The 25,814-nt window shown below is 42.7% G+C and overlaps 1 protein-coding gene across 9 annotated transcripts in view; it reads left to right on the top strand.

The window, feature by feature from the left end:
- HECW2 (HECT, C2 and WW domain containing E3 ubiquitin protein ligase 2) overlaps positions 1-24,888 on the top strand; it is a 309,520-nt gene extending 284,632 nt beyond the window's left edge. For all 9 annotated transcript variants that reach the window (XM_075934226.1, XM_075934227.1, XM_006117907.4 and 6 more), the window contains 7 exons: positions 4,022-4,120; positions 6,296-6,425; positions 11,036-11,182; positions 11,956-12,070; positions 14,033-14,118; positions 15,681-15,793; positions 23,946-24,888. In XM_075934226.1, coding sequence (XP_075790341.1) covers positions 4,022-4,120; positions 6,296-6,425; positions 11,036-11,182; positions 11,956-12,070; positions 14,033-14,118; positions 15,681-15,793; positions 23,946-24,057 — 802 coding nt within the window. In that variant the 3' untranslated portion in view covers positions 24,058-24,888. The remainder of the gene's footprint in view (positions 1-4,021; positions 4,121-6,295; positions 6,426-11,035; positions 11,183-11,955; positions 12,071-14,032; positions 14,119-15,680; positions 15,794-23,945) is intronic.
- Positions 24,889-25,814: the final 926 nt, after the last annotated feature.

Here is a 25,814-nt window from a genome sequence, read left to right as displayed (position 1 = left end):
GAACATCAGGTGAGTGCTGTGAGGGTCCAACACACACAGGGCAGGGCAGGCAGGAGCAAAGGGGATGGTGCAGTGCTGTGACATGTCATGCTGAGCACAGGAGGGAGGGGGCACACCCATGGCTGCCCTAAGGGAGGGCCGTGCTAATCCCCTGCACCCACACGGCTGCTAGGCACTGCTTGTTCCTGCAGGCAGGGATGCCACATGCAGGCATGGGCTGGAGACGCTGGGACAGCCTCACAGCTGCAGGCCTCTCAGCACTCTGTGGGAACCCCGACCGTGGCCCGACACTCATCCGTGCTGTTCCGCCGTGGGGGATGCGTGAGGGGGGGCAGGATGGTGGCCTGCACACTGCCTGGGCTCCAGGGAGGCCGTGGCTGCAGGCCAGGCCTCACCATGCCTTACTGAGACACACATGAGCAGCCTCTGACCCTAGCACAGCACTGCCTGCTGAGAAGAAGGAGGGCAGGCCCTCTCAGAGGAAGGGTGAGCAGGCATGACTGACGACTTTTCCCTCTTGTCCTCCACAGCCAGACCAGCTGACCAGGAGGGAAGTGCCTCACCTGCCCCACCACCCAGACGGCTGCAGGGCACCCATAGGCACTGGCGCAGCTACTTAGAGCTAGAGCACCAGCACGTTGGAGTCCTGCAAGGGATGAAGGATTCCATGGAATGGAGGCTGGAGGCAGAGGCCGAGTGGCGCCGGCAGTTGCTGCATGAATTCGCCCAGCAGCACAGGGACATCTGCGCTGCCATTCGGGAGGCCATGGCCCTCCCTGGTCCTTTGCCTGGTCCTGCCCCTCCTCCTTAGCCTGCCCCCTCCTCTGCCCCTGCCATGCCAGCCCCAGCCCCACCTCCTGCCCAGCCCCCTTCTGTGGCATCCCGCACACGCAGCCGGGTGCGACAAGGCCGCCAGAGCCAAAGCAGCAGGAGCTCTGCCTCCAGGCAGCCCCCTCAGGCCTGAGCCTCCCTCCCTGCTTCCAAGTTCACATTCCCCTTTCCCACCAGTGACACAAACTGAGGGATGCTTTTTTTTTTCAAAGTACTTTATTTTCTAAAACAGACATTTGTATTTTTCTCTGAATCAAAGAGTTATTTATTTTCATTTGTTAAAAAAACAACAATTAAATAAAGTGTATAAGAGTTTTCAGCATCACCTGTCTCCGTTCTCAGTGAGTGGGGACTGAGTAGAATGGATGAATATGGGGTAGGGAGAGGTTGCAGGGAGGAAGGCACCAGGGGTATGGGGCACTCCCACATGTGGAAGGCCCTGGGGCCCCAATCAGGGGCCTCCCTGTGAGAATTGCTCCCTCAGGGCTTCCCGAATGCGCAGGCCCAGCTGGTGGGCTTGCCGGGTAGCAGCTGTCTGGGGCTTCCCAAACTGCCTCCCCTCCATCTCCGCCTATGTCCTCCACACAGGGAGGAAGGCCTCCCCTTTCCTCTCTACAAGGTTGTGCAGCACACAGCATGCTGCAACCACATCAGGGATGCTGTGTTCCCACATGTCCAGCCGCGTCAGTAGACACCTAAACCTGCCCTTCAAATGGCCAAAGGCGCACTCCACCTGGAAGCGAGCCCTATTGAGGCGAGAGTTAAACAGTTCTCTGCTCGCGTCCAGGTGGCCGGTGTAGGGCTTCATGAGAGGGTAGGCTGCATCAGCCACAATGCACGTAGGCATCTGCACATCCCCACTGCCAAGTTCCTCTCCGCGAAGAATGCCCCAGCCTGCAGCCTGCGGTACAGGTATGAGTTCCTGAACACACGGGCATCGTGTGCCTGGCCTGACCACCCGACACAAACATCAGTCCCCTGTGGTCGACCAGGGCCTGCAGCACCATAGAAAAGTAGCCCTTCCTGTTGATGTACTGTGCTGCTCGATGGGGCGGGGCGCGGATGGGGATGTGGGTCCCGTCCAGTGCTCCACCGCAGTTTGGGAACCCCAGCCTCGCAAATCCTGCCAGGATGGTCTGCAGGTCTCTGAGGTGGACGGTCCTGTGGAGCAGCTCCGCATTGATGGCCGTCACCACCTGCAGAACGGGACAAATAGAAACACACAGAACAGGACATTAGAGGGGTTGGCTCACCTGATAAGAAGTGCTTCCCCCTTTCTCCCCAGACCCCAACAGGCTCCCCCAAACAATCCCTTCCCTGCCCTCCGCACCATGGCAAGGTGAGGCTGCGAGGGCTTCTACCTCTGCCACCCCATCCCCAATTCCCTGTGCCTGGTCCTGACTGTCCCCTGAGAGTGACTTACCCCCATCAAGATGGCCCCGACGGTAGACTTCCCCATGCTAAACTGATGCACCACGGAGCGGTAGCTGTCGGGGGTGGCCAGCTTCCAGAGCGCAATGTCGATGCGCTTCTCCAGGGGGATGGCAGGCCGCAAGTGGGTGTCCTGGTGTTGCAGGGCAGGGGCGAGCCAGGTACAGAGCTCCCGGAAGGTGGCCTTCTGCATCCGGAAGTTTCTGAGCCACTGCTCATCGTCCCACTGCTGCAGCACTAGCTGGTCCCACCAGTCCGAACTGGTGTCCAGCCTCCAAACCCGCCTCTCCAGGAAAAAGTTGGGGGGCAAGGGCAGCAGGGCTGCAGCCTGAGCGAGGGGCTCAAAGCGGGGCTCAGGATCCAGCTCTGCTGCCAAGGTCATCATGCCCTCCTGAGCATGAAGCAGAGCTTCCAGCAGCACGGTGTGGGGCCATCGCCTGCCCAGGGGCAGCTCAGGCTCCATGGCTAAAAAAGCCAAATTAACACACAAACAAAAAAATACAAGAAACAAATAAAATAAAACAAAAAAAAACCACAAAAGCAAACACACAAACAAACAGACAAAAGACAAACCAGACAATAAGCAGCTGTGGTGGCTGACAAACCTGGGCAACCAGAGCCAGAAAAACTGAAGCAGCTTTGCTTTCCCTGTAAAGGTTGGCAAGCTAGAAGCAGGAGCAGACCTATGGCTGTCCAGAAGTATCCCTTTAAGCACGCGTCTCTGCAGAGAGCATGCAGCAGTGCCTGGGCTTTATGGCTGCCCCTGTGACCTTTCAGAAGCACTTCCAGGTGCCTTCTTCTGTTGACAGAGCATCCTGCAGTCTGGACATTCTTTTGTCGACAAAACTAATCTCCCTGGGTATGTCTACACTACCCCGCTAGTTCGAACTAGCGGGGTAATGTAGGCATACCGCACTTGCAAATGAAGCCCAGGATTTGAATTTCCCGGGCTTCATTTGCATAAGCCGGCCGGCGCCATTTTTAAATGCCGGCTTGTTCGAACTCCGTGCCGTGCGGCTACACGCGGCACGGGCTAGATAGTTCGAACTAGCAAGCCATTCCGAACTATCTGTACGCCTCGTGGAACGTGTAACAAGGTGTACAGATAGTTCGGAATGGCTTGCTAGTTCGAACTATCTAGCCCGTGCCGCGCAGCTACACGCGGCACGGGGTTCGAACAAGCCGGCATTTAAAAATGGCACCGGCCGGCTTATGCAAATGAAGCCTGGGAAATTCAAATCCCGGGCTTCATTTGCAAGTGCGGTATGCCTACATTACCCCGCTAGTTCGAACTAGTTCGAACTAGCGGGGTAGTGTAGACATACCCTTTGTTAACAAAGTGATGTAGTCTGGACGCTCTATGTCGACATAAGTTTTGTCAACAGGATCTGTCGACAAAACTTATGTCGACGTAAGCCAGTAGTCTAGACATACCCTTACAGACTAACAGATTTATTGGGGCATAAGCTTTGGTTGGTAAAAATCACTTCATCAGATGAGTTGGAGTGGAAATTACAGAGGAGGGGGTATATATCTGACTTGATTAGCCTCATTAACACCAGTCCTATACTTGACAAGTAACTTCTTTTGTTCTTATTTATATACCCCAGCCTTTGTAATTTCCACTTCAGTTCTTCTGATGAAGTGGATTTACCCACCAAAGCTTATTCCCTAATAAGTCTCTAAGGTGCCTCATGACTCCTCATTGTTTTTGCTATACAAATTAACACAATTACCCCTCCTTTTCTTTGTGTTTCAGGTTCAGGTTCAGTGGTCGAATCCTTGGTCTTGCTCTGATACATCAGTATTTACTAGATGCCTTCTTTACACGGCCCTTTTATAAAGCCCTCCTTAGAATGTGAGTAGAAATGTTCTCTCTTTTTCTCAGGTTTTTGACCATGGACAAATGTCAGATTCATGACTCCAAGAGGATAGGTCAATATAATGTAGTTGTAATCCAAGATTTATTTTAAATAATACTTGCCTAAATTAAGGCCCCTTTGTGGTACTAGCCAGTTAATTGATGACTTAGAAGATGTTGTTTCTGATTCCTATCAACCATTTACATCACCTGTTCCTTCTATAAAACCATAATCTTTGAATCGTGCAGTGAAACATCAGATATTAATAGAGTGGTTGTTCATTTGTCTTTCATGACTCATAGGACAGGATATGAATCAAACTGAAGAACAGACATTAAGTTCACCTTTTTCAAAAATAGTCTCTGGTTTTTGGCTGCCTAACTTGAAATACCCTGCATCTGATTTTCAGAAGTACTGCATTTTCAAAGCTCAGATGAAGACAGCAAGAACTGCAGTTGCTTAATATCTCTGAACATCAGACCTAATGTATCTCAAGTTTAGGGCTCAAAAAATGAAGGCGAAAATCAGAAGGTATACCTGAGAATTCTGAAAGATGGTTTACATTTATCTGTAAAGCACCGTGCACATTTATGGAGCTATGGAAATAATACGCATTTATTTTTATAGCAACCAAAACTGTAAGAGGTGCTTTTTTAAATAGCTGTGGGCAAGATTCTGACACCTTCACAAACACCGGGCCTGATTCATGATTGCCCTATGACCTGGCCAGCAGAAAAACACTACGTAGCAGTTTTATGGACACTCATGCTGACGCACACCTTCCTGGATCTGCAGCTCCACAGAAGGTGTATGAACATCTCTGCAGGAGGCACTGGGCATTCCCGGCTCAGCAAGGGGAATGTTGCCTCAGCCATTCTGCACTGCTACTAAGGGACATTGCTCCAGGATGTACATTAAGGTAACCCTCAGCCCAAGAGAGCTGCCTACAGCCTCTAGCTAGAGAAGATGCCAGTCATCTCCTCTATGTGCCTGCACCAGCCCTAGAGTGAGTACAAGTATAAATTCCCCTGTGGAATAGCAGCTCACTCTCTGAGTGGTCCTATTGAAGATGTAAGGCTGTTCACAGGGCAAGGATGTTCATAGAGCTGCTCCATGTGAATAAGACTGACTGAACCTGGTCCCAGAACAATTACTATGATTGTTGACTGTCTTCTTGTAGAGATCTTGGAATAAGCAAGTCATAAGGAGGTTCTTGAGTAATGAGAGGGCAGTTTGTTCGTGTATCAAGTTTGGAAAGGTGTGCATGTTTAAGGGTTTTATAACAAAAACACTGAGAAAGTGGAGACCTATTAAGAGGTGACCTATTAAGACCATCCTCCCTACTGCAGAGGTTAGTTACTACAGGTTGAACCTCTCTAGTCTGGAACTCTCGGGATCTGACCAGCGGGAAACCAAAGAATTTGCCAAACGATGGGAGGTCAGTATAGTCTATCAGCATTATCAACACTTCCACGTCTTACTGGGCTCTTAGAAGCCATTTAGGGTAAATTAGAGCTAAATAACAGCACAGAACACTGAGCGCCAAGACTGATGGCAGTAAACAAACTTTATGGGACTGTGGGAAACTTGGCCACACCTGTGATAAGTGGACACCTGGCTAACTAAAATCATGCTGGACTATGCCTGTTGCCAGTCCCATGGAGTGCCCGACTGGAGAGGTTCCACTTTTACAAATGAAAAGTTCCTATTTCTTTTATATGGTGAATTATGTATCCCATATTAATGTATCTTTACACTTAAATATCATAACAATTAAAAGCATTTTTGTAATATATGGTCAAAATAAGATTATTGATTATTGAAATATGGTGCAAACAGCCATAATTAAAAATAAAGTGAAATTTACAAGCAAAAGATCTTAGATGTACAGTTAGGGTTTTGTAGTTTAACAAAGAAGAGACAAGAGTTACACAAGTAGTGCTATTACCATGGCTAGGCAAATACACAGAGATTCTAAATAGTTTCTACTAACTTGACTTCAGAACGTCAGCACAAAGGAATCCAGTAAATACTGTTCTTTGTTCTATTGACTTATCTGAGCTCCCTTTATTCTCAGTTTGTTTTGTAAGGCTGTCGTGAATGAGCTCTGTTAATAAACACCCACTATTGGTGTCAGCTATATTTGTATATTTTCTTCTTGTTTATGTTAGACTCTGTGACCTGAGTGACTTGGAATACCTTGATGAGGAGTTCCACCAGAGTTTGCAGTGGATGAAAGACAACGATATACATGATATCCTAGATCTCACATTCACTGTAAATGAAGAAGTTTTTGGGCAGGTGTGCAAGATTGCTACTTTCCTTTCTTCTTTATATTTTGTTGTTAGGTAACTGTTTCTTTGGACTGAAAAATAATTCATTCTAACCTGATTTGAGTTTTTTAATGCAAATCTTAGTTGATATGAACAATTTATAATCCTATAGAGTTTATCATTTGTTGTCTATTAATGCAGTACCCAAGGAATGTGGAAACTGGTTTGTATCTCTTATTTTGAAGCTACTTGATCTTACTTTGTACTTGATCTGATCAAAACAGGGATTTCAATTTAATGTCACCTGTCTGAGTTTATTTACTTTAGTCTGTTAAACCAGTCTGTGTTTGGCTAACCACATTGGGGAATTAGTGCTACATATTTAACAAAAAACTTAAGTGGGTGATCAGGGTGCATGTAGGTCCAATGACACGGGGAAGAATAAGAGAGAAGTTCTGGAGGCCAAATTAAGGGTACTAGATAAGACATGGAAGTTGAGGACCTCCATGTTAGCATTCTCTGAGTTGCTTCCAGTTCTACTTGCAAGACCACTTAGACAGGCAGTACTTCAGGTTCTCAGTGCATGTCTGAGAAGACGGTGTATAGGGAGGCGGGTTCAGATTTATTAGGAACTGGGGAAATTTTGGGGAAAAGGGGAGCCTATACAAGAAGCCTATACGTGGGTTCCACCTAACCAAAATGGAACCATATTGCTGGCACTTAAAATGTAAAAGTTCGCATACTAGTTTTTAAACTAAAGAACTGAGGGAAAGCCACAACAGGTGCAGAAGACTATGTGGCTCAGACAGAGACATCCTTTGGGGGAGAATCTATTAATGGAGATTCTCTATGTCCTAGTAAGAAGAGAATGGAAAATGATAAAATACGGGCAGGATTTGATCAGAAAGTCATATGAAAAAGAGTCCCATTCAATTACATCATGTAATGGCAGACTGCTAAAAAGTGACATGTTTTTAAAGTACTTATATAACAATGCTAGAAGAAGATGGATGAACTAGAGCGCCTCGTATTTAATGAGAATGTTGATATGATAGGTATCACAGAAACATTGTGGAATGAGAATAATTAGTGGAACACAGTGGGCACCAGGGTACAAAATATATCAGAAAGAGAAAACAGGTCATGCTGGTGGCGATGTGGCACCATGTGAAAGAAAGAGCAGAAAGAAAGGTAAAAATCTTAAATGAACTGTATCACAGAATCTCTACGAATAGTAATTCCATGGTTTAATAAGAAGAACATAGCGAGCCACCTGATCAAGATGGTGATAGTGATGTTGAAATGCTAAAGGTGATTAGAGAGGCTAGTAAAATAAAAAAAACCTCAGTAATGGGAATTTCAACAATCCTCATATTGACTGGGTAAATGTCACCTCATGACAGGATGCAGAGATAAAATTTCTTGACAGCAAGCTGCTTTGTCGACAAAACCCTGTAGTCTAGACGCAACCCTACAGGCAATAACACCTTCTGTCAACAGAACTCTGTCGACAGAAGGTGTTATGCCTCGTAAAATGAGGTTTACCAGCGTCGACAAAACTGCTGAGTTCTGTCAACGTTATGTCAACAGAACTCAGCGGTAGTGTAGACGCAGGTATAGTTTTGTTGACAAAAGTCCACTTTTGTCGACAAAACTCAGTAGTCTAGACACACCCTTGGTTAGTACCCACACCCCAAAGCGCTCCTCTCTAAAGCAGCCATAGCAATAGCAACAGTCACTGCTGCTATGGCAATCACCTCGATGGCTGCCTCCTCCCATGCCACTATCAGCCAATTGGCCCTATTGGGACCCTGGCCACCATACCGAGCCCAGCAACCACAACAGGTGCAGCCTCAGCCAACTCCATCTGCACCATCAAAGGCCACTTTCCTACCCTCCCTGGATAGATCAGCTTACCAAGAGGAAGATGAGCCAGCCTTGAGCGACCAAGAGTCATCTGCGTCTTCTCACCCTCCAATGCACATATCATCGTCCTCCCCTGATACTTTGATGCCCCCTCCTCCCACAGTGAAAGATGATTTCATTCCAGGAACTGTACAAGAGGGTGGCCAACTCCCGGCCTAGTGAGTTTCCCTAAAGCTCAACATAAACTAGCCAGTATCTTATGTGCCTCCCTGTCCACTAAGCTGGCCCTACCAATGGACTCTGTCAAGGTAATCTGGCAGATGCCAGCCACGGTCCCACCAGTCTACAAAAGATCCGATAGCATATATTACATCCACCACAGTGTGCTGATTTCCTGTTTTCCAACTTGTCCCTAATTTTTTAGTTGTGGATGCAGTTAACCACAGGAGAAAACAGAGTGCAGCCAGAATCACACCCCACGACAAGGAGTGGAAGTGTCTAGACCTCATGGGCAGGAAGACATATTCCTCCATGTCTTTACAGCTGCACATATCCCATTACACTGCAATGCTCATGTAATATACACCGCATTTTTCAAGCAACTATCACACTTTATTGATGGCCTTCCTGATGACAAGAAGGAACAGTTCAGGGCCAGTATAAACAAGGGCTTCCTGATCTCTCGCACAGCTTTACAAGTGGCCCTAGATGCCTCTGACATCACATCCTGGTCCATTGCGATGGCTGTTGTGATGAAAAGGTCATCATGGCTTCACTTCTCCGTTTTTCCTCATGAGGTACAGGCCACGGTTGAGGACCTCCCTTTCCAGGTCTCCAAACTGTTCATGGATACCACTGATGCATCGCTCCATTCCCTGAAAGATTCATAAGCCACATAAAGATGCTCAGTATCTATGTCACTGCACCAAAACACAAACAGGGACCGTATTTTACACAACGATACAAGCCTTTGCCTTTTACTCAGGTGCAGAGACATTTCGACAACAGGAGGAGTCAGCCCCAAACCAGACAGATGCAGATCCCCAATCAGCTCTCTACTTCCCAGCCCTCAACTTCGAGGCAAACATTTTGAAGGTCAGGTTGAGAGTCTGGTAACACCTTTTCGCTTAAGGCAACCTCAGCCCCATCAGCTATTTTGCCAGCCTCTAGTACCCTTTTAGCATCAATGGTCTTCCATCACAACAACAAGTGGGAACTCAACATTATTTAGGGTGTATACCCTTTTCTACCCTTTTCTCCCACCCACCTTCCTCGTCCCTCTTCAGGGACCCATGTTACCAGAGCATTCTACCCGACAGGTGTCTGTCTAACCTACTCTTAAATATCTCCAGAGATGGAGATTCTACAACCTCCTTAGGCAACTTATTCCAGTGTTTAACCACCCTGACAGTTAGGAATTTTTTACTAATGTCCAACCTAAACTTCCCTTGCTGCAGTTTAAGCCCATTGCTTCTTATCCTATCATCAGAGGCCAAGGAGAACAATTTTTCTCCCTCCTCCTTGTAGCAAACTTTTAGGTACTTAAAAAACTGCTATCATGTCCCCTCTGTCTTCTGTTTTCAGAATGGAGAGAGGTAAATGATCAGTTTTGAGACTGGAGAGGGATTAATAGTGGTGTCCTTCTGGGATCTGTTCTGGGACCAGTCCTATTCAGCATATTCATAAATGACCTAGAAAAATGTGGCAAATTTTGCAGATGAAACAACAATACTCAAGATAATTAATTCTCAGGCAGACTGCACAAAGAGCTACAAAACAATCTCTCAAAACTGAGTATCTGAGCAACAAAATGGCAGATGAAATTTCATCTTGATAAATGCAAGATGTTTCAGATAGTTCTCTGAAAACATTAACTCAATGTGCAGTGGCAGTCAAAAAAGCAAGAAGACTGTTGGGAAGTATTATGAGAGGGATAGATAAGTCAGAAAATATATACATTTATGGTATGATCACGTCTTGAATACTGCATGCCTCTAATTTTTTCCATCTATGTGCAGAATAAATTTTGTTACTTGCATTGAGGCATGTGCAGATGTACACCACCAGTAGAAACACATACTGTTGGTTGTAAGTGCTCTGCAAATCAGCTGGATGGCATTTGAATCTCTCTAAGTGCAAAGCTTTCAGGGAATAGTGATGGTCTTCTCATCTCAAAAAATGTATATTAGACTTGTAAAAGGTTCAGAAAAGAGCAAAAAAAATTATTAGGGGTATGGAATGGCTTCCATATAAGGGGGAATATGTTTGAAATCTATAAAATCACAACTGGTATAGAGAAAGTAGATAAGAATGCTGTTTACTCCTTCTCCCAACAAGAACTAAGGATCACCAAATGAAATGAATAGGCAGCAGGTTTAAAACAAATAAAAGGAAGCATTTCTTCACACAGTGCACAGTCAGCCTATGGAACTGTTTGCCAGAGGATGTTGTGAAGGTCAATACTATAACAGGGTTCCAAAAAAGAACTAAATGAATTCAAGAAGGATAGGTCCGTCAATGGCTTTTAGTCAGGATGGGCAGGCATGGTATCCCTAGCCTCAATTTACCACAAGCTGGGAATGAACAACAGGGAATGGAGCACTGGATTATCTGTTCTATGCATCTCCTCTGAAGCACCTGGTATTTGCCACTGTCAGAAGACAGGATATTGAGCTAAATGGACCTTTGGTCAGACCCAGTATGGCTGTTCTTATGAGTTTATAATATATTCTTTTTGTCTTTATATTATTTTGGTGGTGGTTTTTCTCAAAGATCACTGAACGGGAATTGAAACCAGGGGGTGCCAACATCCCAGTCACAGAGAAGAACAAGAAAGAATACATAGAGAGAATGGTGAAATGGCGAATTGAGAGAGGGGTTGTGCAGCAAACAGAAAGTCTAGTTCGAGGTTTCTACGAGGTAAGAAATCCTACTCAACTCTAGTTTCCATACGTATATGATCTAGATTTCTCTAGTCTTGCTTTGAGAATACATCCAACCACACAGTATTTAGAAGACACAGGTAAGATCAGAAGTGAGAGTTAGGTGGACCTACAATGGACCTAATATATTGTATAATAATCAAATGTCATCTTATATGGCGGTCACTTGCTGGCGACCATTGAGTCGTATAACGTGACTGCCTTCTAAAAAATGGAAAACATCATTACTCCTCGTCGCTTTTGCAGATTCAGACTAACACGGCTACCCCTCTGATTATTACCACTAGTGTTTTAGCAGCATTGCAAACTCAGATAATAAGGACAACCTAGTACTACTATGGGCCTTGAGATTTAAACTTGGGAAATAATTTTTTACTCCATGTCCAGCATTACACAATTGTCTGAATGTATTGTAAGATTTTTTTCCTTTACATTTTCCACTGTGAACATGGACCTTGAATTTATTGTTTTCGTATGGCCTTGGAAGTATTTCTGTATTATTTCCCTTCCAAATATTATGGTCTTCTAATTAAACTGAATGTAGCTACAGTATAAAACACAGTGGACAAATAGCTCTCACATTTGCATCTTTTAAAAAATGTTTTAATCTTACGCCTTGCAATACACTGACCAAGCTAGAACATTACTTGAAAAATGATGTAACATTAGTAACTGCGGAGTCTGTTTAGCAGGAAGCAAAAATAACAAACAATGAGGGCGCGTTACTATGTATTTTATTTCCTTTCACAGGTTGTTGATGCTAGGCTGGTGTCTGTCTTTGATGCAAGAGAATTGGAACTGGTTATCGCTGGCACAGCAGAAATTGACTTAAGTGACTGGAGAAACAACACGGAATATAGAGGAGGTGACATTGATTTTTTTCTAGTCAGAGTTAGCTCTGATACCATATAAGTGAACTTGAATTTGCCCTTCATCTAAGATTCTGCTTAGCTAGTCTATGAGATCTATCAATATAATTAGTGGGAGAACCCATTTAAAGTAATTTTGGAATGTCTTTATTTTCCTGATTAGCTTTTGAATTTAGGAGCATTTTAGTTGATAAATGGGGTAAAAGTCAAAATTGTAAAAGCATGTTCATATTTTGAATTTACAGAAAGGCTGATGGCAAACCACTGACATAAAAGGTGTTCTCAGAGTTCATTTATAGCAGCTGATAAATATTTATGCTGTATCTGTCTCCAAACTTCTTGTACATCCTCATTTTCCTCAGTCTTTCTCCTTGCTCTCACATTCAGCGGTTTTCTGATTTTTCTGTTGCGTGGCAGCATAAAAAGAGTGCTAAGGGAGCTCTGTTTAGCAAGGACCACCTCTCTTCCATTTGCAAAGGCTATATGGAACTGGCAGTGATCTTACTCAAGTGCAATCTGGCTTGCTTTTGAATGAGGGCATCAACATGAGTTTGAGTTTGAATGAGTTTTTGTTGTTTGTTTGGGGTTTTTTAAAATCACACCTGGGCTATGTCTACACTCGTGGCTTCTTACGCGAGTAATATGCAAATGAGGCTAAGCGTGGAATATCGCTGAGCCTCATTTGCATACCTAATGATCCACCATTTTTTTCAGAAGAGGCTCTTGCACAAGAAGGAGTGTCTACACTGCCCCTTCTTGCGCAAAAAAAACCCTCTTGCGCAATGCCGTTACACCTATTACTTGAGAGGAAGAACGGCATTGCGCAAGAGGGTTTTCTTGCGCAAGAAGGGGCAGTGTAGACAATGTGGACAAATCCTTGGTCCTGAACAGAAATAGTCTATATAACATGATTACAACCTACTAAGGGCAATTTTTGTTTGCTGCTCAGTACATACTTATGAGTACTAAACCTGGGAACTGTTTATCACTAAAGATATTAAAAGCAGGTTGGATAGACATCTATCAGGGATGATCTAGACCTGTGGTCCCCAACGCGGTGCCCGTGGTCGCCATGGCGCCCGCCGGGGGATTTCTGGGCGCCCGCTGAAACATCTGGGCTGGCCCCCCCCCGGCGCACAGCACATGCATGGTGCAGGCTCCAGGCGCGGGACGCACGGGCAGCCCCTCCCCTGGGCGCGCGGCATATGCGCAGGGCCGGCCCGGGGCGCATGGGCGGCCCCAGCCCCGGCCCCAGGGCACATGTGCGGTGCCGGCCTGGGGCGCGTGGCTCGTGGGCGGCCCCGGGTGCGCGGCCCATGCGCGGTGCCGGCCCGGGGTGCGTTGCTGGCTCCTGCCCCGGGCACGCGGCACATGCGCAGTGCCGCCCCTGGGCGCGCGGCTCGTGCGTGGCCCCGCCCCCGGGCACGCGGCTCGTGCGTGGCCCCGCCCCCGGGCGCCTGGCAGCCACGCAACGTTGGGGACCACTGATCTAGACAGTGCTTGGTTCTGCCATGAGGGCAGGGGACTGGACTCGATGACCTGTTGAGGTCCCTTCCAGTTCTATGATTCTATGATTCAGTTCCATTCTGAACAATGAGAGGCAGGACTCAGTATATTATTGACCAGGGTGGACACATCAGTGTCAACAATTGTTTGGAGTACTAGATGGGGAAGTATAGAGGAAGTGGGCCAAGGGCTAGGCCATGCCCACTATCTGACTCACTGCCGTGCAAACCGCTCGCCCCTTATCTAATGTTCTGTGCCTCTTGACTGTCCCCCAGAGAACTCTGGTTCCTATCCAACCTTCCTGGTTCCCTGACCACCCCCAAGGATCCCTGCCTCATATCCAACTCTCCTTCTCCTTGACTACCATCATCATGTGTGTTCTCCCATGCTTCTGTAGCCCTTAATATTAAAAGATCCAAAGATAATATGGCTTTTTGTTGTTGATCTAACAGGTTACCATGACAATCATATTGTAATTCGGTGGTTCTGGGCTGCTGTAGAAAGATTCAATAATGAACAACGGTTAAGACTGTTACAGGTGAGAGATCAATATAAAAATATATACTACATTTCACGTTAAATATTAACCTATTCCATCAGTTTTGGATAATGAAACTTTCAGATAGCATGTGATGTCAGGCAGGGGAATGTCCTGGGAACTCAGCAGTCTTCTTTCAGATGCTTACTGTAAATAATTGAAATGTCAGAGCAAACTTTTTTTTTAAATGTGCTTGCTATAAAGTTACCAGTACCAGTATGAGTGTTGGGTGATGGTGAATACTATGATTAAAAAATTCTATTCCATTAAAAAAAAGGGAAAAAAATAGCATTTACCTCTGCAGATTATTCAAAAGAAGAGTTAGAGGGGATGTGGCTGAGGTATTCAAAATTATGAAAATGATATTGAAACCTGATCCAGTTCCCCATTTTTACCTATTCATATAACATGAAAACAGAAGGCCTCTACTAAGTTGATAGCCAATACATTAAGAACAAATAAATAGAAATACTGCTTCACGCAATATGTCAACCTGTGAAAGACTCAACAATACTGAAGAGAGTAGCAGGACTGTAAGGCATGTGGGTTTTCCACAGAGCAACATGTAATCAAATGTAGGTATCTCTAGCTCACCCCAATTCTTTAGAAGTAGACAGATCTGATTTAATCTGCGTTTGCCACATAATTACATTAGTTTCAAATTCATTGTTTTTAACATTTCAGAACTGGCGTCCGATCATCATGTTCACTATATGACTAACATGCCTTTTTCCTGTTACAGCTAGCTCTGTGCAAATGCTTTGTGGGAAACTTTACTGAGCTGTTTTTTTGATGCAGGACCATAGATGACTCTCTGTGTAATTTTATTGCTAAGATTTCTCTTTGTAATTATAATACAGTGTAGAAATTCTGCAACTGCAAGTCAAAAAATATATATAGATGTCGCTTCACAGACCATTACAAATAAGCAGGCTCTGCCTGTCACAAGACTCTTCTATTGATGGATAGTTCTAGTCAAATATGCTCTGTACAATGTCTTAAGAAATTCTCAATGACATCTATAGAAATGTTATTAAATGAGAACTGCAGAACTTGGCTCTTAGCTGTTATCAATTAGTAAAGTTTATGAAGTGCTTTGAAATCCAGCAGAATGAAAGGCACAACATAAATGTAACATTATCCGTGGTTAATTACTTATTAGTTAGTCCCTCTTAAATCTTAAGTGTATTTTTTGTCTCCCTCCTTCCTGTTTCATTTATTAACATGATAACGTGACTATAATCCTACATGGGTTGGGCATCTTAGTTACTCTCAGATAGTGGCTGTCTGTAAGTGAAATCTGTGTCAGAAATTAGTCTAGTATGCCCTCCCTTCCTCCCAGAGTGCTAATAAGGAAATATGCCACTTTCCCTTCCCTGCATTTAAACAGGACTTCAATTCTCCTGCTTCCCCTTCAGATAAGGCTTGATCCTGCAGATTCTTATAAAGGAGCAATTCGACTTAGTGGAAACATTACTATGAATAATTATTTATGCATGAGCATTCCTGGAACTTTCTGGCTGGACATCTGTCATCTGTGTTGTTCTTTTTTGTGTTGGTAGTTTGTTACAGGCACATCCAGCATACCTTATGAGGGGTTTGCATCTCTAAGAGGAAGCAATGGGCCAAGAAGATTCTGTGTAGAAAAATGGGGGAAAATCACTGCTCTTCCCAGGTAAAAGAGGAGAGAGAGAGAGAGAGAGAGAGAGAGGTGTTTGTTTGTTTGTTTGTTTGTTTGTTTGTTTGTTTGTTTGTTTGTTTTAATTTAAGTACATTTTGAATTACTTGGATAAAGTTTAGTTCTCTGTGAGCCAGGCAGGGTAGATATGGTAATATTCTCAACTGCCCCAGCTACCTCAACTACAGTGATTATGCAAAAGCTGCTTGAGAAACAAACAGCTGTCATTGCTTGACTGAATATGCTCTGTGGCAGGGGAAGTTCTGCTGCCCAGTTTTTCAAGAGTGTATGACACATCTGTATTTCTTTGAGCTAAGATGTTTTCTTCTTGTGTGGAGGTAAAGACAAACTAATTGTGCTTAGCTGTCTGTATCTTAATTCAATAAATTCTGTTTTACCAGGTTTACAACTTCTCTTCTCAAATTTATAATTTTTGATTGCCATAAAACCAGGCATTGTTTCCTTTAAATGAATAAATAAAGATGGACAAACATTTAAAATAGTATATGAGATGTTCTCTGAAAGGTAAGTTATTGGTCATTGCCAAAAAAATGGATATCAGACCTGGATTAAAGAGACCCAACATATTTACACTCTAGATCGGTCATTAGAAGGGACTGCCTTCAGTGTTATGTAGAAATCTTGCAACTGTAGTTTCTGAATCAGAGAAAAAGTTGATTTTTGAGGAGTTATTTGAGAGACAGAAAAAGGCAAATCACAATGTTGAGAGGTAAAGACTACAAAGGGAGAAAGTAAAAATGTTTGAGCCAATGAAGGAATTGAAAAGGGGAGTAGAAAGAAATGAGTTGGATGTAAAGAAGAATAAGCTGAACAAGGCCTTGAAAAGGGGAAGCCAGTGAAAGAATTCAAGGTAGAAAATGACATGATCAGAATGGTAAGAGGAAAAGGTAAGGGAGGAGTTGCTTTTCTCATTTTTCCTTTTGTGATGCTAGGGAAAGAGCTGTGGTCTTAAATAATTTACAGTATCAAAGACTGATGACCTATGAACCAGGATCTGAAAAGTCATCTTGACTGAATTCTAATAGCAAGTGTGATGAGTTTTGCAGCTTAATACATTTTGGGAAGATTCTCTATCAACCAATTCTGTAGCATTTAAAGGAAGTTATTTCTGGTTGGAAATAGATATGTTACTAATTTTGATTACCATTTGTAAAGTCAAAGTGTAAATAATACTATGTGGTTGAACTGCACAGACCCAGTGTAAAATTGTGTAGAGTCAGCAGTTCTAAAACAACACTGCCTTGTCAGTTCAGAGTGTAAATGGGAAACACACAGCTGAAGATCAAAGATACATTAAAAGAAATGTAAAAAGTTGATATTTCAAAACAATTACCATAGTATCTTTTAGGGTCAAAAGGTATTCTGTGTTTCAGCCACCTGGGCATTTGTCAGAGAGTGATCGTTATAGAAATGAGACATAGATTATGTACCAGAGCATTTTAAATTATAACCATTACATTTTCTTGAATGAACCTGGAATTCAGCAATGCTGTGTTCTTTTATATTGATGCTTAAGTAGGAAACAAGACTGTAGTTTTTGTATTTTCTAATATTCAGTCTCTAAGGCAGACTTCAGGCAGTACTGAAATATTAGTATTAAATAAGAGACCGCTGTTAGAATTAAGGCTCCATTGCACTGAAAACATTTCACATAAAAAAGGTTTTCACTCTAAGGACTCGATCCTGCAAACATACAAATGCTTATCTTTACTACAGTGAGTAGTCCCTTAATTTCAGTGGGTTACTCCTGGTAATAAAGTTAAGCACACATGTGTGTGTCATCAAGATTGGGTCCTTAGTTGCTAGAAAGTAGATTGAAAAACCATATTTGATCAGGATGCTGGTCTGGGAAGCATTAATGGCTACAAATCAGACATTTGAGGACTGATAATCTGGCTGTCATGAGGAAGAACATGACAAATTCATTTGTTAAATTCCTTGCATCCTGCTGGACATCTCATTATCTATAAAAATATTATAGGGCACATAGTGTTGAGGATTTTTAAAAATGGGAGAAGGAAAATAAATTGTGAAAGCTCCATTAAAGGAAGTAGTGTTCTGGTCCCATGAAAAACCACCAAGGCAGGGGAATTCAGCTCAAACTAGCTGACTACTGATATAACAGATGACTCCACTTTATTATTTCATTGGCATTTATTATGGACTAGCAGCTGAGGCCTGTCATTGACTGGTCAAAGTCATTTTGCATAGATTACATTTATAGGAAAATTCAAAAAATTAAATATATGTAATAGGATTTTTTGTTAATGTGCTTGCAAAAGGGGAGTAACAACAGTTTTAAATTTGTAGGATTTCAACTTCAAACATTATCAATTTTATTGAATAATTACCATATATAGTACATTTGAATAAAAAACTCATAAAGCTTCAATTACTCTTTCCGTAACTAATTTGAATTATTTTGTGATATGTACCAGTAAAAATTTTCTTTGAACTAAAATGACAGTTGAATAGGTTAATCAATTTTTATTTTGTTAGCAAATATTTTTATGAATTCTAATCATAGTAGTCATTACTTTTTTCTGATGAAAAACAAAAATAATTATTTAAACCTTTCACCTGGCATATTCCAGTGTAAAAAGTAGTATATTCAGCTAATTTAAGTGGCAGGATTGTTTATCCAAATTTGGCATCTGTAGGTAATTGCGAAATAGGACTTTATTTTCCACAAACAAATCCATAAACAAGCAAACAAATTCTTCAATATATATAGTAGATAGACACAGACAAAATATATAGTGGATAGACAGAGACTTGGGACCAAATTCTCCTCTTAGGCAGCAAGATCTAATCTGGAGCAGGATCACCCTCCTGTAAACTGCTCTTTCTTCTAAGGATGTTTAGGACTAGTGGACTAGTCAACGATCTGATGAGCAAATGCTTATCAGATAGTCGAGTTGGCTAGTCAATCACCTCCCCCTTGCTGCCTCTATCAGTGTACCTGGGCTTTGTGAGGTGCTTCTGCCTTGAAACGCCGAGGGGGCATTTCAAAGGGGCAGCGCTGCACAGCTGATCACAGCTGAACCCAGGATCAGCTGTATGGAGCTGCCCCTTTGAAACACTACCGAGGTGTTTGCATGGAGTCTGGGGTCATCTGGAGACTCCCCAGCTGATCCCAGGTTCCAGCGCCATGCACAGAACCTGGGGTCAGCTGAGGAGTCTCCAGCTGACCCCAGGCTCCATGCGGGTGCTTCCGCTTTGAAATGCACAAGAGCCCCCGCTGGGGACTCTTGTACATTTCATAGCTGGCACACTGCATGCAGCCCGGAGTCAGCAGGACTTTCCGCTGGCCCCTGGCTGCACACAGAGTTCCTCATTCCTCCTTTTAAAATGTACAAGAGTCTTAGTGGCGGCTCTTGTACATTTCAAAGGAGGAATGCGGAAGTGCCTATCGACTAGTTGATATTTAACATCTTTACTTTCTTCCATAGAAACCAGAGCCAGCAGGTACAGCCTACACACTGGGCGGGGCAGAACAAGCCCAGCAAAGAGAGTCAATACCTCACTGAGGGTATTTCCTCCAGCAAGGCTACTTCAGAGCGCCATCTGTAATATAAAGCTGCTGCACTCTGAGGAAAGGTTTTTAACTCAGAATTCCCTCGCTTTGGAGACATTGGGCCACATCTCTGTATTGGTTTTAGACATTTCTACAAACACGAAAACCAAATAACACGTTTCATTATCATGAGTCAGCCATTCCCAGTGCTCAAGACATGGAACCCTAGTCCCATAGGAAATGCATGACTTACAGCATCCATCTGAAACTTAGCTTGAGCAGAATGTGAAGTATGTGTTTGCTTTTCTAACATCTCCACTTCCTATGTGCAGAGCAGCTTCAGCCTAAGCCCAGCAGCTGCACAGACTTTACTTTGCAAACACTGAGTAGCACTGGCTGAAGCTATCTATGTTAACAAAGACCCTTTAAGCAGCCTCCTAAAAGAGATCCTGCAGAGATGGATGAATTATTGAACATCTACTGAAAGTTTCACCCTGGGGCTCTTTCATGCCAAATAGTTCTAGTGTTTTGTGTTAACCCAGGGACAAATTATAATTATTTTACCCTCATTCTCAGTGATTAGTGTTTTATTTTGTGAACTGTCTCACTGATTTCAGCAGAGCTACTGTGGAGTCTGGTACTACTGGCAAAATCTGCCTCTAATTTCAAGTCAATGTTTGGTTTTAGTTTTTATTCATATCTGAGGCTAGGTCTACACTACAGCTTTTTTTTGGTGGGGGGGGGGGGGAGAAGGAAAGCTACACAAAATGCACTCTGCATTTTGCGTAGCTTTTTCCAATTTTTTTTCCAGAAGAGGCTTTTCCAAAATTTGGCCTGTCTACACTACAGATTTTGGAAAATCCCTCTCTTCAGAAGATCCTTTCTTCCTCATGGATATGAATAAAAACCAAAACCAAACATTCCTCATGAAATGAGGAAGACAGAGCTTCCGAAAGAGCGCATTAGCACTTCCGCAAAAAAAAAGTGGAAGAGCAAACACGTTTTCCCAGGATGCAGCAGAGTTTTCCCAGGATATCTCTGGTATCCCCCCAAAAAACCCGCAGTGTAGACGTACCCTCTAGAGAGAAGAAATAAATGGATTAAAACATTTTAAAGAAGCCATTCCCCATTCCCTTTTCCTGGTTCTGTAGAGCTGCTAATACAGGCAACATGTGATTTCATAACTTCCACAGTTCTGATCGTTATAATCAGCCTTATTGAACAAGAACAATGAAACTTATGTAACTTGGTTGTCCAGTTGCCTGGCTTCTGTCACTGTCCTTTCCACCATACATTAGTGGCATATGAATGTATGTGAAGAAGCTAGTTATTAGTTTTGCCCCTGTCACCGTGTTTACATCCAGCTTGTTAATTTTATTGTGTGTCAGGCTAAATCAGATATCACTAAGGGAATTCCTGCTCTCTCAGTTCTCTTAAATATTTAGAAATTGTTAGTGTTGATTACATAGCAGCTAGTGCCAACGCATATATAAACATTCACATGCAAACATCATTCTTCCGTCATTGCTAAGGTACTGGACTTTTGGACCTGAATTTATTTTGTCTGTAATACTTTTTGAATTCCTGTGCAGAGGGAAGTAATTGAATATCAAGACTCCAGGACATTAACATATATTTACTTTTATCAGAAAATGTGAGAAAAGATAAATGAACGTAGTATACAATTAGCTTGAAAAGTCCTGGGAAAGCAGAATCCACAGTAAAATCACTCCCTGTAGAATGACAAGAGTCTTTTGTTTGGTAGAAGAGCACATTTCCTCAAGAGGCTCAATGTCTTTATTTATAAAAATGAGTCAGCTTTCTAAAGAAGATGATGATCACATTTTCAATACATTGTGACAAAATCATCCTCAAGAAACACAACTTTTCTTACTAATCAGTTTAACCAAGATGTTAGCTTGCAATGAATCTCCTATTGATTCATGCACCATGGTTTTTATAATTTCTGATTATATGGCCCACATTATGCATGACGCATAATTCTAACAGTGGATGTCTGTTTCAAAGACATTTCCCTCCTTACACACCCTTTAGAAGCAGGAGGAAATCATTCTGCTGGTTCTGTGAGTAGCCAGAGGATCCCAAGAGGATTATTACACTAGTCCACATTCCCCTTCTGTGGGCCTGAGGAAAAGAGAAGTTCTGTGAACTTTGTCTCCTAATGTTTTCTCCAAATTCTCCTTCCAGAGGATCTTCCAAGGTCTAAATTGAACCCAGAAAATTGGGGCGTGCACTGGGCTGCCTGACAGCACTGCTGTAATTGTAAGCCTTCCCGTTGTTGTTGCTTCCACCCCTCCCCACCACACACAACGAGGATCCCCATCACGGAGAGACTCTTCAGGAAAGATAGATTCTCTGAGTACACTTCCTGGATGCCACAACTAGCTTTCCACAGAATTCTGGGAAGGGAAGAGAAGGCCACAGATTCTGCTGACCTGCTCCCTTTCCAGGAAGGCAAGGATTGATCCCTTTATAGATCTGGAAGTAGGAACGGGGGAAAGGAGGAGCCACAAGGAATATTGCGAGGATGAACTTTACCTGCTGAAAAACATTTTTATTCTGGCAATGTTAAATCTACGATAATTGGGTGAAGCAAAATCAGTATTTTTTCTGCCACAATAGTACATTTGATGTTTGATCTGATATTTGTAATGACAACCTGGCACAGCATCCTGGATTTCCCAAAGCCTGGTATTTTTATGGCACTATGTTGTTTGCTAAGTCAATGTTTGACCTTCACTCAGGGCTTAGAATCTGTGTTATAAACAAGCTAAAATGACTCATCCCATCTCTTCATGTTCCAACCTGGTAGTTAGCACCCAATTGGCACTTACAATGATGGTCCCTAGATCTGTTCATCTGTGGGGCTGGGAACCCTCTTGTTTTGAGGAATCACAGTAAATCCAGTGTAGCCAATCTGACCACTGCTGAATGAGGTATGTTGAATAGGCCAGAAGTCTCAGATCTTGGTGAGAAGAGAGCGCCTGACATCATACACTTCAATTTGACATGCTGTATGTTTTTTAAATATTTGCTGTTCAAGCTGGTGACAGGCAGGTCACTTCAGGAAAGGTTTCTGCTTGATTACGGGAACAGGTTTAAACAATACAGTAGTGTGGTGTGCTTGAAAAAGGAAAAAAGCAAATGTAAAGAAAGTCCTGCCCCTTTAAGGGCCACACCAAATACAAAAGGACTTTTATCTTCCAAAGCCAAGGTCTTACAAGGTTAGTCAACTTTTAAATAAGAGGAGGAAATGAAAAGTCCTGTGGCGCTCAATAAATCCCCATATCAAACTCAGGTCCTTCCTCTAGTTAGAGGATGGGGGTCTCTAGTATCTTTTCACAATGGTCTGATAGGCAGACCATAGAAATTGAGGGTGGAAATGTATTCCCGTCTTGTCAAGAAAGCCAGAGTGTATTTGAGAATTATATATATACAGTCATTTATTCATTCAACAACAAATATATTTCTCAGTAAGGGTATGTCTACACTGCCACTCTCCTAATTCGAACTACCGTTACTTCTCATTGCAGGAGAAGTAAAGGTAGTTCGAATTAGGAGCTTTAATTTGAACTACCTAGTCTGTGCCGCATGTAGCCACGGGCAGGTAGTTTGAACTACGGGGCATTTAAAAATGGTGGCGCCCGGGAACATGCAAATAAAGCCCGGGATATTTAAATCCCGGGCTTCATTTGCAAGTTAGAATGCCTACATTAGCCACCCTAGTTTGAACTAGGGTGTCAGTGTAGATATACCCTAATAGATAAACACAATCAAATCTTCAGCTAGTGTACATCAGTATACCTGCACCAACTTCATGGGAGCTACACTGATTTACACCAGCTGAGACTTTGGCCTATAGAAATTATCAATGGAAAAGATCTAATTTGCTAACTATTCTCTAGAGCAGGGGTTCCCAGCCTGAGGTACACGTACCCCCAGGGGGGTACGAGAAGCTTGTCAAGGGGGTATGGGGAATATTTGGTAAATAACTAGATTATCCTAATTGAAATATTCCAAAAGTAGTAGTTTTAGTGAAAAAAGTTGTGGATTCTAGAGTCTAGAATTTATTTCCTTTCATATTCAATAGGAGGTACAGGAAGGTTTACTAAAAGCCAAGGGGGCACGGGGACTGAAAAAGGTTGGGAACCCCTGATCTAGAGTGAATTTTCTAGTATTTCAACGACTCTAGCTAATTTATGTGCATTCATCCTTCAGAAATAACCTGCTCATGATTACAGACTTAGAATTCAAATATCAATAATTATTAATAGCAAATACTAATTTAAAAGTGTGTATTTCAAGCCAAGTTCTCAAAACAGACTGCCTCAATTGTGCCCCTAAGCTCCACATTTTACATGTGTACATTTTACAGGCAAAATTTAGGCTGCGACTTGTCGTGCACATTTAAGGGTCAGAATTTCAAAAGTATCTTCAGTAATTCCTTTTTAACTTGAAAATTACAGTGTTCAAGTAATACAATATCACAGAGAATGGTCTTTTGAAAGGACCTTCTGGTGCATCTGAATCTCTAGTCATTTTTATTTGAATTTCTGAATAACCTTTGTTTATTTGCCCCTTTTTTTGCAGGGCTCATACTTGTTTCAATCGTCTTGACCTTCCCCCTTACCCATCATTCTCCATGCTCTGTGAGAAACTGTTGACAGCAGTTGAAGAGACAAGTACCTTTGGACTTGAGTGATATGTAAACCATAGTGCTCTTTGGTCATTTGTGGATCTGTCCTCTCAAGAATGAATGAACATTTGTATTGGATTTCTTAGAGGAAAATTGTTTTACAGTGCAATTCAAATATGAGATTTCCAAGAGTGACTAAAGCTGGCATCAGAAGCAGTGACAAGCTTTGAAACAATGGCGGAGTACTCTACAGTAATACTAGAGTGTGGAGTCTTGCAATAAGCAGTTTTTCTTAACTGCCATATTTGTTATGGCCCATGCAAAAGATGTTGACCATGCATGATCAGCAAAGTGACAAAATCAGATAAATAGCTTGAAACTGGATTTCACCAAAGTCCTTGAATGTAAAGTTCAAGTCAAAATGTGAAATTGTTCAGCCTACCCCTGAATTAGCTAAAATCAAACTATGGAATTCTTTAAAAAAAAATTCCTAAAGGTACGTTACTTTATGCCATATACTATAACAGAATATCCATTACTTGCTATACCTAAGACTACGAGTGCCTGTATGGTGTGCGTCATAGATTTCTGCTTCCTGGGAAGAAGTGAAGTTGAAAGAAAATCAGCAGCAAGGGATATCACAACAATACCTTGCAATAAGGGGGTTTGTGAAAATGTATATGCAAGCAGCATGTGTATAGCAAATGATGACCTATTATAAGGAGAATTTAATAATGACTGATTTTATGCTTTATATTGCATGGAAATTGTTTTAAAGATAAGTATCGATTTATCACAGCATATCAGGAAAAAAACGTACACAGTGACTTCTGTTTATTTTTATAAGTTCATTATATTAAGTTCCTCGGAGTATAAATAAGAAACTAGCAAACTAAATGCTATTTCGATGCTATGTTCATTTAACTTTTCATGCTTAAATAGACATTGTGGTAGTGTTTTATTCTTTAAGCACTCTCAAGGAAAAAATACCTTTTATTTTTATATGAGTAAGAAATTCCCAACAAATATTTTGCACTGAATGTACCAAAGTTGAAGGGACATTATGAGCAGACTGAGGGTATGTCTACACTACCCCGCTAGTTCGAACTAGCGGGGTAATGTATGCATACCGAACGTGCAAATGAAGCCCGGGATTTGAATTTCCCGGGCTTTATTTGCATAAGCGGGGAGCCGCCATTTTTAAATCCCCGCTGGTTCGAACCCCGTGTAGCGTGGCTACACGGGGCTCGAACTAGGTAGTTCGGACTAGAATTCCTATTCCGAACTACCGGTACACCTCATGAAACTAGGAATCCTAGTCCAAACTACCTAGTTCGAGCCCCGTGTAGCCGCGCTACACGGGGTTCGAACCAGCGGGGATTTAAAAATGGCGGCTCCCCGCTTATGCAAATAAAGCCCGGGAAATTCAAATCCCGGGCTTCATTTGCACGTTCGGTATGCATACATTACCCCGCGAGTTCGAACTAGCGGGGTAGTGTAGACATACCCTGACAGAAAATGGCATCACTCTTTGAAGTATATATCTAGAAAATGGCTTCTTAAGAAATGAGCTTTCTTCACAATGCCATGTCTACGGTTATCAGGACTGTGCACATAAGTAATAATTTTGTAAAAATCACTACATAGGATACTGTAATATGCATTTATTTTAAATGCATATTGTTCATTTTCCATCCATCAAATAATCTCTAAGGTATTGAGTGTAATACAGATGTTTCATATTTTCCCAGCAACTTTTTATGTGTACAGCACTGTAAAACACACTAGCTTATTAGGAAAACCATCAGTCACGCTTAAGAGGA

The sequence above is a fragment of the Pelodiscus sinensis genome, chromosome 7, assembly GCF_049634645.1.
Source record: "Pelodiscus sinensis isolate JC-2024 chromosome 7, ASM4963464v1, whole genome shotgun sequence".
Lineage (NCBI taxonomy): Eukaryota > Metazoa > Chordata > Testudines > Trionychidae > Pelodiscus > Pelodiscus sinensis.
The sequence above is the reverse complement of the archived record's forward strand: the minus strand, read 5'-3'. Positions and strand labels throughout refer to the sequence as shown.